Raw genomic sequence first — 14,265 nt, 5'->3', positions numbered from 1 at the left:
GCAAAAATGAGAAAAACACTTACTGACGCCAAACCTTTGAATAGTAGCATATCGGATCAGCATTTAAATACTTGTAACTGTTTTTCAGATTAACTTGGATTTTTCATGATTTTTAATGCAGCATGCTCTTCTGATGTGACGTGACTCCTGTGTGCAGGTGGTGGGCAGCATGGACGCTCATCCCAGCAGATACTGCGCTACAGTTCGAGTTCAGCGACCCAGACAGGAGATCATTGAAGACCTGTCCTACATGGTGCGAGAGTTACTGATTCAGTTCTACAAGTCCACCCGCTTCAAACCCACCAGAATCATCTTCTACAGGGACGGCGTGCCAGAAGGACAGTTACCACAAGTAAGCACTATTATGGTTCTATACATCTCTCTTAGGCTGTATTTATTTGATCAAAAATACTGTAAAATTGTGAAATATTATTGCAGTTTAAAATAACCATTTTCTTTTTGAATATCTGTTCAAATGTAATTTATTTCTGAGATGTGCAGCTGAATTTTCAGCATCATTCCTCCAGTCTTCAGAGTCACATGATCTTCAGAAATCGTGAAAATATGATGATTTACTGCTCTAGAAACGTTTCTGATTATTATCAGGGTTGCTGCTGCTTCCTATCTTTGTGGAAACCCTGATTCTTTGATGAATAGAAAGTTGAAAAGAACAGCTTTTATTTGAAATGGAAATCTCTGTAGCATCATAAATGTGGCGTGCTTGTGTAGATCCTGCACTACGAGCTGTTGGCCATCAGAGACGCCTGCATCAAGCTGGAGAAGGACTACCAGCCGGGCATCACCTACGTAGTAGTGCAGAAACGCCACCACACTCGCCTCTTCTGCGCCGATAAATCTGAAAGAGTGAGTTAATCATGATTAATCGCATGCAAAATAAGTTTATTTATTATGTATATATAAATACAAGCATATGCATGTGTATATATTTAAGAAAAATAGGATGTCTATATATTAAATATATTTATTTACATACATGTAAATATTTTCTAAATATATACTGTGTTTAAGTGTGTTTGTGTGTTTATATATACATAATAAATCAACAGTACCCATGCATACAGTATATAAACAAAAACTTTTATTTTGGATGCAATTAATCATTTGACAGCACTATATTATGTTCATTTATTGAATGTGATTTTAGTTTTTATTTGAATTTTAGTTTTAGTATTTATGCTGTGTTCTGCAATTTTAATTTTGTATATTTTGTCTTCATAGTATTTATTAAATTTTAACTTCAACTTACAAACAAAGATGAGGATTGTTGCCTCCACAACTAGCTAAAACAGAACAGATTTTTAAAACTACTTTATTTTATTTATTCAAATTATTATTATTTTTTTTAATATTTCATTATTTTTTATGGTTTTAGAGGTATTTTAGTACTTCAGTCTATTGTAAAAAAAAATTTTTTTTTTAAATAGCTTAAATAAATGCTAAAATTAAAAATGTACATTTTTTAAATGAATACTCTTAATAAAAAATTTAAGTTTAATTAAATTGTATACATTAAAAAGGTATTTGTAATTCAACCATTGCTGGATTTTTCATCTTTTATTTTATTTTAGTTAATTTATTTTATTTTGAAGTCATGTTTAAGTTATTCTTCATTTAGTTTGAGTTATTTTAGTACTTTCATCTTTAAATGAAAATGAGAAATTATATTGAAATAAATATTTATCTATTTATTTTGAGTTAAGGTTTTTAATTTTTATTTCAAGTAACAAGGATTTATTTAATTTTTTTAAGTAAATATAGTTTAGGGTAATTTCGCAATCTTGATTCTAATCAGATCGGGAAGAGCGGGAACATCCCAGCAGGAACTACGGTGGACACCAGCATCACGCATCCGTTCGAGTTTGATTTCTACCTGTGCAGTCATGCCGGTATTCAGGTGAGCTCACAGACTCGGCGCAAACAATCATTCATGACCGTGTGTCTGTGACTGTGGTGTGACGTTCTGTGCTCCTCGTCTCAGGGCACCAGTCGACCCTCACACTACTACGTCCTGTGGGACGACAATCGCTTCACAGCGGACGAGCTGCAGATCCTCACCTACCAGCTGTGCCACACATATGTGCGCTGCACCCGCTCCGTCTCCATCCCTGCGCCTGCGTACTATGCCCGACTCGTGGCTTTCCGTGCGCGATACCATCTGGTGGATAAAGAGCACGACAGGTAAGGACAAGATCAAGAGCATCTGTAGTTGAAATGTTACTCAAATGCATTAGCTGCTATTTAACTGTTGCATGACATGCAAATAAATAAGAATGGACCCACTTTAAGTGGCCTTAACTACTATGTACTTAAATTTTAATTAATAATTTAGTACAATGTACTTATTGTGTACATACATGTTTTTACATTGTACTTATATTTAAAAAAAAACTACATGTAATTACATCTGTATTTAATTTCTGTAATTACATTTATAATTACACTGTTGACCCATGCTTTACACCTTAACCCTTAACTTACCCATACCTCCAACCCTCTCCCTAACCTTACCCCTATCCCTCAATAGCAGCAAAAGTGTTTTACAATACAATATGAACACAGTAAGTACATTGTACTTATTTTTTATGTAAGTACATAGTAGTTAAGCCCACCTAATATAAAGTGGGACCATAAGAATAATAAATTATTCAAGTTCATTTTTAGAAAGCGTTTTATTTTATTATTATTATTATATAAATTTTTTCTTAATTTTTTATAAATAGGCATGCACATATATATATATATATATATATCTAGGACTTATTATTGTTATAATATAATGAATTATTAAAATATGGAATATTATATTTTAATAAATATAAAATATTGAAATAATGAATATTTAATAATTATAGGCCTAATAAATATTTTTATTTTATTTTACACTGCAGTTTGAAATACTAAATTATAATACTGATTGAGATATATTGGGACGTTTTGTTGTGGAAACTTTCAGTATTGAATAAATATTAATTGTTTATAATCAACATTTCTTTCACTATACATGTTTACATGCAATTTTTCTAGTTTTCAATGAGATTAAAAATATATCCCATACAAGCAAGGCAAGAGTATACTGTACGCTTACAAATGTATTAATATAGTACATTTAATAAACAGTGGTAACTCAAAGTGCTTTACATGAAATGGAGTTAAAAAAAATAACAGTAAAAGATTCACAAGAATGTAAACAAAATGTGCTAAAAAGAAGAAAAGACAAGAATGCATAATTAACATAAAACAACGCAATCAGTATGATGCCCAAAAAATGCTTTTTAGGCTTTTTTGCTTTGTATTTATTTGATCAAAAAATACAGTAAAATTATGAAATATTATTGCTATTTAAAATCACTGTTTTCTATTTGAATATGTTGTACAATTTAATTTATTTTTGTGATGCACAGCTGAATTTTCAGCATAATTCCTCCAGTCTTCAGTGTCTTCAGAAATCATTCTAATATACTGATTTTCTGCTAAAGAAACATTTCTTATTACTATCAATGTTGAAAACAGTTGTGTTGCTTATTATTTTGGGGGGGAACCGTGATACATTTTAATAGAAGGTTCAAAAGAACAGCATTTATTTGAATATTTAACATCATAAGTGACTGAACTGCCACCTTTGATACTCTAATGCATGTAAAATCAGTTTTGATGTTGTCTGGTTGTCTGTGTTTATAGCGGGGAAGGCAGTCACGTCTCGGGACAGAGCAACGGTCGGGATCCCCAGGCGCTGGCCAAAGCCGTGCAGATTCACCACGACACCCTGAGGACCATGTACTTTGCCTAAGCAAACCTGTGCCACACACCCCTCGAGCCAGTTCCCCGGGTGCTACCAGTCCCAACACGGAGTCTCACACTTTGAGTTTCGTTCAATCTGTCTGGATGCTCTTTTTTTTATTTAATTGTGTATTGTTGTAAACTACTTTCACACTCCCACATGTGCGCATGTATGCAATACGGAGGGAAGCAACGCAGAGGAAGCTGTCGTTTTGTATGCCACCACAAAGCTGCCTCTTAACCCGCCGCCAGAGTTCAAACGCCCCACGTGGACGAATCCTTCTTACTTCCTTTGGCATTATTTTTTATTGTTGTGAACGTTTCTTTTTACATTTTTTATTGTTGTGAATGGCATGGTACATTAGCGCTTAGTTGTAGTGGAAAGGCACCGCGAGCCCAGAAGGAGACAAGCGCAAGGCCGTAGCAGAAGCCGCGGACGCAGGTGTCTCGGATCCAGTTTAGACTCGCCGTTAGTTAAGAGAGTGGCGAATTAGTGTAACGATAGATGGACCACTGCATTTGCACTCTCACATCAGCATAACACCGAAACCAGCATTATGCACCAGCCAACCGGTGACAAAAGGCCCTCGTCGTGGAAAACGTGCACTTCACTTGCATTCGAAAAACTTTTTTTTTTTTACTTCCAGTGCACATAAATCTTCCTGAACTTACAGGAATAGTTCACCCAAGAAAATCAGTTATTCATTCTGGATTGTGCTTTTTTTTTTCTCCCATGAAACAGGACGAGCTGTTTTCAATGCAGCACTAAATAGATGGTGATTTATAATGTGAAGTTCATCTACGTGTCATAAAACTAGTCTGCATGACTTGCATATTATAATCCAATCCTTTTAGATTTGTTTAAGAGAAAAACACGGATTTGAGTTATTATTCACTGATTTTTATGTTTTAAATAAAGCATCATATATATATATAAATAAATAAATATATATATATATATATATATATATATATATATATATATATATATATATATATATATAATGGCCTTTTTTCTTTTTTGCATTATTGGGTGAACTTTCCCTTTAAACGGTTTCTTCCACTGGCCTCTGTACACGAAGCAATACAAGGTCACTGAGAGCAGTCATAAAGAATGTGTAAGGTGATAGAAGAGAATAGTTGTTTGGAAATAGTGAGCCTGTCCTCTTTACCCCACAGGCTCACGAAGGCTGTTGGTAACACTGCCACATTCCCTTCCCAACAAGCACATTTAACACTTGCCATTATCATTGCACCTTTTTACCCTCGCCTGACGCCCGTCGGTGCAGAGAGAATGTGGGCATGCCGGAAAACGCCTTTTCCGCAGGTTAAGGGATCATTATGCCATGTAATCATGTCATAGAGTGGATGTAAGAAATGCATGTTTAAACCGAGTCGGTGTTGTAACTGGAGCCTCTTAGTAATCACATTCAGTCTGAGCCCGTACTAACATTCGATGCCATACTTTCTCACCCGTTTGCCTTAAAATGAAAGAGCTGTCATTACGAATCTGGAGTTTCATTATTTTTTTTCCCCACAGCTGCATACAAATAACACTTCATAGGGTGAACAAATAATGACAGAGTTTCATTTTTAGGTGAACTTTCCCTTTAAGGAAACCTTTTACTGCTATAAAAGTGGCTTACGAGTCTCCACGAGGTTGAAAGACTCAGCACCTAAAACGCTTTGATGAAATTCAAAGGGATTTTAAATGTAACGGTTGACCATGTTTTATTTTTAACTCGCGTTTATGAAATGTATACAAAGACATGCCTTTATATTAGGTTTTGCCAAGCCAGCGAGGTGATTTGTATTGATGCCCGATGTACAATATTGATCCGGTCTTTCCTAGACGAAATATTCTGATGCAGTACTTGACTCTCAGAAGTCTCAGCACCTCATGGTTGATGACGAAGATGGAGACCTCAATGTTTAAGCAATATTAAGCCACTGATAAAGAACAGTCCGCATCATAGCACTTCCCAGTCGATTCAATGAATGAACACATAAGCAAGTCATTTTGGCACTGTATGTAATAGTGAGAGGACTTTGTTCGGGACGATTATTTTTTAAAGACAATAAAAGTTGTTTTTTATTAAATGCTGTGTTGAGTCCTGTTTTCAGATGTGAGGGGGTGTGGGGTTGAAATGCACAGCTGTATTTCATTTTTGCTGTGACAGTCTTTTGTCCATCACTGGATGAATCCTGGGCATCATTTGTCGTTCATTTAATTCTGTTGCTGTACCATGCATTTACAACCCTTTTACTTCCAAAATACAACATTTCGAACAGAAACCAGATTTTAAAAAGCAAGTTTTTAAATTTTGATGATTGATGACAATGTTTTTATTTGGAATAGCACGCACCGGTTAATGCATGCTTCATTAGACCAGGAAAGTGATTGTGGTCTAATTTGATTTCATGTTGACTTCAGTCAATGGCGATTTCATGCGTCCTTCACTCTTATAATCTAGTTTTATTAAATAGATACCATAATTCACAATCAATATCAGTTTTCTTGTGCAATGTATTGTACTGGATTGAATGCTATGGTTTAATTTAAGAATGTTTTTATGAACATGGATGGTTTCTGCACCAAGTACTAAGTCATGTTTTACTTGGGGATCAAATTCTTATTTCTCTCACTGAAATGCAAATCAATTTCTAATCTTAAAAACATGTGCTGGTCATATAATTAGAATATCATCAAGTTTATTTATTTCACTAATTCCATTCAAAAAGTGAAACTTGTGTATTATATTCATTCCTTACACACAGACTGATATATTTCAAATGTTTATTTCTTTTAATTTTGATGATTATAACTGACAACTAAGGAAAATTCTTAAAATTCAGTATCTCAGAAAATTAGAATATTACTTAAGACCAACACAAAGAAAGGATTTTTAGAAATCTTGGCCAACTAAAAAGTATAAAAATTAAAAGTACGAGCATGTACAACAGTCAATACTGAGTTGGGCTCCTTGTGTCTGAATGATTGCAGCAATGCGGCGTGGCATGGAGTCGATCAGTCTGTGGCACTGCTCAGGTGTTATGAGAGCCCAGGTTGCTCTGATAGTGGCCTTCAGCTCTTCTGCATTCTTTGGTTTGGCATATCACATCTTCCTCTTCACAATAAACCATAGATTTTCTATGGGGATAAGATCAGGCGAGTTTGCTGGCCAATTAAGAATAGGGACACCATGGTCCTTAAACCAGTTACTGGAAGCTTTGGCACTGTGTGCAGGTGCCAAATCCTGTTGGAAAATGAAATCTGCATCTCCATTAAGTTGGTCAGCCACAGGAAGCATGAAGTGCTCTAAAACTTCCTGGAATACGTCTGTGTTGACCTTGGACCTCCGAAAACACCAACATCAGCAGATGACGTGGTGTGACATGTGGTGGTTTTAATAGCCAGTTAAAAGTAAGACATAAAGTTATTTTTTTATCAATTAGACAAACATACATAATAATAATTTATTATTATTATTATTACTACAGTTTACATTTCTGCCTCCCTCACTTCTGAAACGATTGTTATGCCCCTGCCCTGTATAACTTTAATATAAAACTTTAGCTATTTGCTGTGTTATCTTCATTTTAGGGATCAAACAGTGAATTTTACTCGGTGGGAAAGGGGCCAGAATGGTTCTTTTTATGCTGAAGGTTGAAAAATGTTAGTTTTCCAAAAAGAGGACAGTGGGTGCGAGCCGAGCCGGGGTGGGGGCTGTGGTGTGGTCGGTGGTTAAAGTAATATCGAAATGCCCAAAGTAGTGCAATTTCTAATATCAAAACTCAAAATATGTCATTTTCATTCCTAATATACATATTTAACATATGTCACTGTTATGCATATTGATTATAAACACAGCTCAAAAGCTTCTTACCAGTGGCCCGTCTTCACAAAATTTAACCTCTAGCACAGTTATATGACAGGCAGAATGCAAAAAGCTTCAATACAAGCATTTCAGTCAAATGTAATTTATGCAACATTTCAAACTTTTAACCCAGACCAATTTGGTGCCCTAGGCAAGATTTCAGCTGGCGCCCCTTGCATCGCATCCAATTCCAGCACCGATCATTCACACAGAAACTGCATACAGTAGCTTTATGACATAAAACAAATTATATATTAGACTGTCGCACAAAAAAATAAAGAAATAAACTTTACATTAACTCAACTTGCTTTTTAAATTAGAGAACTTTATCGTCCAAAGGCAGCTACAACACTAAAGTTTAACTCTTAATTTCTTTATTTCAGACATTCATACATTTAGTGATGCACTGATCTTAACTTTTCATTGCAGAATCCATTACTGATTTTTTTATGCATTTTATTTAAGAAAAAGACAAGAAAGAATCTAAGTTAGACTGTTCACTTCCAAAAACTAAAGCAAGACAGAATGGTTTGACTAGCTTTGTGAAATTAGGCTACATAAAACATACCAGACAGCACATTTGTGTATGTTTTGATATATGGATTGGTCTTGAATTCACTATACATCTTGAAAATATGTTAGTTAAATGTACACTTTTTTTTATATTTCATATTTTTACACATTCTTGAAAATTTATTTTTAAACATTTACAGTATGAATTAAATCTACTTACTAAAACCTTTCAAAATATACTTGTTAAAAAATTATATTTGCATATTTAAAATCTGTATTTGAAAACAAAGTAGTTTTATAATGTAGTTTTATTAAGTAAAAATATACATTGGTGATGATGATGATGGTGATGAGGCGGCTTTAAACCCCGTCCCTTCCCTCGCGTGCTCGCGCTTGCCCTCGCAGCCAATCAGCGTGCGGCTCTCGCGCCAGGTCCGTGCGTCGCGCTCGCGGAGGATCAGACGCTCCATATTTAGCTGAAGCGAGTCTCGCGGAGGCTCTGAGTGTCAGAGAAACCCTGCGAGAGAAAGGGAGAGAGTTCAACTCCCAACTTATTTCGTGTCACCGCCGGAGTAAAACGAAGGGAGTACGAGCCATCGAAAAGCCTCTGAGCGTCGAGGACGGAATTCATGGAGGATCGGGCACTTTCGCGGACTTTTTCCCCTCAGAGATTGGGTATGTAGCTTAGCTGGTTAGCCTGGCCCCTAGCAGTAGCAGGCTAGCTGTGTCGAACAGCGGAGGCGACATAAATTGACTTTTACTCGCTGTAACGTCATAACACCTCAACAAACCGCCTCGGTCTTTCCAAAGAAACATTTCCGAAGGCGTCGCCATCACAGAAACAGCGACTCGGGACTGTATTCGGGGGAACTTCTCGTCTTAGCTGGCTGGCTAGCTGGCCGTCACGTCGATCTGAAAACCGAACCTGAAATCCAGACCTGATATACGAGCTTCTGGGACACTGGGTTAGGATCCGTTAAACCGGGAGGAAAAGCTCGCATTGGGTTAACGGAACCGTAGAGTTTCTGAAGTTCGTCTACTGCGAGCCGGGGACGGAACCGGACAGAGACCTCATGAATGGAAATCGGAACTACAGGTGTGTGTGTGTGTATGATTTTGGGTCTTTTGCGCGCATCTGATGTTTGCAACGTCATGACTAGGGATTGAACTGTGATCCTGAACCACAATACCAGTCATAACGGTCGATTTTTTAAAATTTAGATTTGTAACATTACATCATCTGAAAGATGAATAAAGAAGCTTTCATTTGATGTATGGTTTGTTCTGTGTCTCCTGTTTTGTCAAAACGAGTCACAATCTGGTCTGAATGATTCATTAGTAACTCATTAGTTTAAAATTTGTGGAAACCCATTTACCTTTTATGAAATAAGAATTCATATTTAGTGTTTTAATGGTGATTAAAAGCTTGAATTATTTACCAATGGTTATATATTTAGCTATTATTGTTTCAAAAACTGAAGTAATTGGTTTTAAGGTCATTATCAGACACTAACATAATGAGTCCCTTTGGTCCTGAAAATCCAGGATGCCAGGAATTCTGCTTTTAAGTGTCTCAAACTTTTCCACTAGAATTCTCTTTAGGACTCTTGACTGTACCATAGTCAAGCATTTCTGTGAAGCGCTGAGTTCATGTTCGTACTGTTTTTTTTTTTTTGTACATGTCTTGTATTGTGGTTTAGATCAGAGCGATTATCTCATTGTGCCTCATCTTGGGCATTTTAAAGGCTGACTATGAGTCATTTAGTGATGTGATGAAGCACTGGTCAGACATGATGAGGGTGTTTTTCCTCATGTAACCAGCAGTAAGTGGGTTAGTATCAGGTCAGACGAGTGACCTCTCATGACCTCACTGACATCTAGGTCAGAAGTTCATCACTAGCAAATTTCCCATTTTTAAATGCACTTCCCTAAAGTCGTGTATTCCTTTTTGCTTGTGGCTGTTTTCTTGAATGATACTTGTTCTGTGTTGACTAATAAGGTGATATTTCAGGGGTCTGTATTGTGTGTCACCTGTGGAATACCCCAATCTGAAGGGGCTTTGTGAAAAAAGGCTATCTTGCGCATTGGATTTTCCCTTAAAACATGTTCAGTGGTTCTTTAATATTACTGAGAAAAAAAGCTTTTTCAAGATTTTAAAAGAGTAGTTTCAAATGTAATGGACAGCCTAAAGGGCCCTATGAAATCTGATTAATTCTTCCCAAATTCCAAAATATGCCAAATTACGTGACATTCTGCGTTACATTTTAAATTCCATTTTTTATGACTGGATTCTGCGATTTCTGTCTCCGAGTCTGTGCGTCTTTGCTGTGGGAACTAAGTGACCGTGAAGAGTCCTAACCTGTGTGGTTTTATTAGGTTTGATGCTAAATATGGCATGGCTCAAGGTGTTTAATAACACCAGATGTTTCCTGTCACCAATCTTAGAAGGGCCCTGGTTAAGGGGAAGCCCCTGTTGGTTGGGTGCAGGCCAAAATGATGCTGTTTTCTTGTGCAGGTTACATAAACAGATTTTCGAACCTTTCGAGAGCATGAAGGCACTTAATGATCAAAGTGGCCAGCTCTTCCCAGTAGATGTGCTGTTGTGCCACAGCGTTCTGCATTGACTTTTGATTGCCATTTGATAACAGTGCCAAAGTAGAGGAAGAGTTACATCCTTTGTTTCAACAAAAGCCGCTCAATCTCCTCCCATCGCCCAAAAGCTGATGACATGCTGTGTGAGGTTTCTATGGTGAGTGCAGTTTGCCTTAAACTGGCATTGTGGACATCCAGTATAGTGAAGGTTTTTTCGGGTGCCCAGTGTGATGGTGAAAGAGATGGGGGGCTAGCGCTGTCTGTCAATGTTAGTTTACATTTGCTCTTAAATGGCTTAAAAGGGTGATTTTATTTTATTTTTTTAAATTTTTTTTTAAATCATCATTTCAACTGAATTGCAAATGTTTATTGAATTTACCTAAAAACAGTATAAAGTCTAGTAAAATAAATAAATAACTTAAACATTAGTTATCAGTTAAGCTTTTATATTCAGAAATTCACTTTTTCCTTTTTTTAAATTATCAAATGTATTTATTAAGGTGATTTGAACCACAGTTTCGACTGAACTTTCATTGCAGTTAGAAATATTTAATGCAGTTATATAAAACCTAGTGAAAAGTCTAGTTAAAAATGAATCACGTTTGAAAAGTTTTACCACCCTGAATGAACATTAGTTATTTCAGAGTTGTTTCTTGCATAATTTTTAACTTTTATTTAATGCAGTATTACTCTTGTAAAGCAGTCAATCTTGTTGTTATTGTGTGAAATTAACTATAAATGGAACAATGTTAACCATAAATGTATTTATTGTTCAGTTTAAAAGTGATTTTTATTGATGCATAATTCTAACCAAACTTTCTGGATATTGTATACAATTAGTTTGATAATATTTATGCAGTTATCTAAAATACAGTGAAAGTCTAATTTTAAATTAACCGTTAAAAATAATAATTTTTCCTTAAAATAAAGCTGGTTATCCTTTTTTTTTTTTTTTTTTTAAGTAACTTATTCAAATAGTTTTCTTGTATTAATAATTTCACCTTTGTCATTATTCGGTGCAGTTTTAGTCTTGTAAAGCAAGCTGTTTTCAGAATTGATGATTGATTTTGTTGTTATTGTGTGTGTGAATGCATAAATAGAGCAATGAATAACCATTTTAATTATTTCTGCATATTATTGTGCCCTTAAAATAATCAGTGCATTTCTAATGTCAGAGCCCTAAAGCCAATTAAAAAGCAATCATTGAATGCTCATGTCATATTGCATGGTTTTATATCGGCCAGCCCTGTTCACCACGTGCACTGCACAGTCACTATGACCCATCATAGCCAAAGAATGTGATCCCTTTCATTTTCAGTGCTGAGACACTGCAATGCATTGTGTTCAGCATCACGGGTGGATATCCAGCTTGAAAGTGTGCAGGCCATAAATTAAGTAGAAAAAGATGGATGAAGAAGAGGTTTTAGGGCCCTCTGGAGTGGGTTGTCAGCCTGGAGTCTGTTTTCATGGCAGTTATGTATGGAGGCTTAGCAATCTCTCTGTGTGCATGGGGCCCTCTTTGGCCTTTAGGGCCTTTTTTTCTTTGATGGTTAGCTGGGGGAAGGCAGAGAGGCTCTGAGGAGGGAGTTTAAACCGTAAGAGGAGAGAAGGGGACGAAGCTTGACCTAGGCTAGGCCTCAGAGTCTCATATCTGGTTCAGATGCCTTTGCTTTTAATGGCTTCTTTTCTGGGTGATAGTTTGTTGGGCTCTTGCTTTGCTCGTAGCAGATTAAGTCTGTTAACTACACAGGGCGCCTTTCACCTCGCTGTGGTGGAATCTCAACCCAGAATGGATCTTATTCATCACAAGCACTCTTGGTGTGGTCAGGGTTCAGGCTGTTTTCCTCTGCATGTACCTTGGCAAATATTGCAGAACCCCAACACCCCTGCTTTACCAACGTCCACAGTGTCCTTTTCATATCTGTGGATTCTATTGAGTCTGTTAATTTAACTGAATCAAGAGCAATTTTAAAGTAGTTGGAGTGGTTACTGAATTAACTTCACTGCCTATTTACTAAACTGCAGACATTTTAATAATCAAAAAAACACTTTTTTTTAAAAACTTGTTTGAAGGGGTAAAAATTGTCACTTTATCTCACAATTCTAGTTCTAGGTTTATATGGCGCAATTCGTTTTATGAACTGGGTTAGGTCAGATTGACTTTCTTGCAATTGTGAGTTTATATCTTTCTCCTTAAAGGTTAATATCTTTTTATTTGAGAAGAAAAATTTATAAAAAAACAAACAAAGTTGCAATTACCCTTTAAAAATGTTTTTTTTTTAAACCTTTTTTTTTTTAAACTTCCATCATTCTAGTCGGTAGAATTTATAAACAATTTTATTATAAAAATATTTTATGATTTAATTAAAATCCATTATCAAAAATGGTGCTAGTCAACTTTACCAGTTGAATCAATATATTGTTATAATGAAATGAATATACCAATTCCTTCCCAACAAAACATATACTTTTTGTTTATTATTCCAAATTTTGCCAAATTTTGTAACGTTTCATTGTAAAATCCATTTTTTTTTTTTAAATGTCAGGACTCACAGAAGCCATAGGTTCATAACAATGTGTAGTTAAAGATGCACATTTTGAGTAATCTGAGGTATTTTATACGACTGGTTGAAATATCCAACACATTTAACCTTGTGTTTTTATGCAACCAATAAAAGACACTGAAAGTCTTTTTGAATCGGAGGGATTGTATTACATTTATTTCTTATTTGTTGTGTCTGTTTGTTGCAATCTTACATGATCTCATTATTTGGCAATGCATTAAGCATAGCATTTTTCCCAACTGTCCTAAAATAATCTTCCATCTTAAAAAGAGAAATGAACTATAATTGTTTCTAGAACTAGAATTGGACAAAATGTTGCTTGAAAGCAATCACTTAAATCAACATTTTAAGCCTTTCTGCAGATAATGAGAATAATATTATAGTGTCAAGCCCTACAGCTGTGCAGGTCTGGAAACTCTCCTCTTCTTTCCTTCTTATCTTCATATCCTAATCTCCGGATTACTGTATCTTTCAAAGATTACATCTTTACCTTAGCAGGAGCTGTTTACTGGCTGGAACCGGAGTTACGGTGTTGGCCGGTTTGCCAACTGTACACACGCATGGACACACACACACGCTTCAGCTTCCCATGCTGTTCTGTCAGTCAGTTCGTCTGAACCCGGTGCTGTGACTGACGCCATTGTGTAGTCCCCCGAGCTCTCTGCCCGTTCCCACAGCTCAAGCCTCAGTGGATTAGACTCACAACAGCTGTATTGTGTGTGTGTGTGTGTGTGTGTGTTTGCTGTAGTTTGGTAGAGAGCTCAGAATACAGTACTGCATTTATCGCTGGATGTCTGGAGACTGACCAGATCGGCTGCTCAGCGGTCAGTGTAGTAAGTTGTGAATTTCTCCTGGCAATCTTTGCACAGTGTATGTGTGTTTTTATATCATACGCAAAACAGTTCAAATTTCTCATGCTA

General features: G+C 36.1%; 2 protein-coding genes across 5 annotated transcripts in view; both read left to right on the top strand.

The window, feature by feature from the left end:
- LOC127974260 (protein argonaute-1-like) overlaps nucleotides 1-5,898 on the top strand; it is a 30,192-nt gene extending 24,294 nt beyond the window's left edge. Inside the window, exons 15-19 of the mRNA XM_052577434.1 lie at nucleotides 158-352; nucleotides 730-864; nucleotides 1,814-1,915; nucleotides 2,000-2,199; nucleotides 3,700-5,898. Of these exons, the coding sequence (XP_052433394.1) occupies nucleotides 158-352; nucleotides 730-864; nucleotides 1,814-1,915; nucleotides 2,000-2,199; nucleotides 3,700-3,808 (741 nt within the window). The 3' untranslated portion in view covers nucleotides 3,809-5,898. The remainder of the gene's footprint in view (nucleotides 1-157; nucleotides 353-729; nucleotides 865-1,813; nucleotides 1,916-1,999; nucleotides 2,200-3,699) is intronic.
- Nucleotides 5,899-8,553: 2,655 nt separating this feature from the next.
- The window catches only part of LOC127974259 (protein argonaute-3), a 36,160-nt gene continuing 30,448 nt past the window's right edge, over nucleotides 8,554-14,265 (top strand). The window contains exons 1-2 of one of the 4 annotated variants that reach the window (XM_052577429.1): nucleotides 8,555-8,864; nucleotides 9,000-9,285. In XM_052577429.1, coding sequence (XP_052433389.1) covers nucleotides 9,267-9,285 — 19 coding nt within the window. In that variant the 5' untranslated portion in view covers nucleotides 8,555-8,864; nucleotides 9,000-9,266. Of the gene's footprint in view, nucleotides 9,286-14,265 lie in introns of all 4 variants that reach the window. The other 3 variants (XM_052577430.1, XM_052577432.1, XM_052577431.1) reach the window with 3 other exon arrangements.

The sequence above is a fragment of the Carassius gibelio genome, chromosome B16 (genome assembly GCF_023724105.1).
Source record: "Carassius gibelio isolate Cgi1373 ecotype wild population from Czech Republic chromosome B16, carGib1.2-hapl.c, whole genome shotgun sequence".
Classification (NCBI taxonomy): Eukaryota; Metazoa; Chordata; class Actinopteri; order Cypriniformes; family Cyprinidae; genus Carassius; species Carassius gibelio.
Note: the sequence above shows the minus strand (reverse complement) of the source record. Positions and strands in the feature narration are given on the sequence as shown.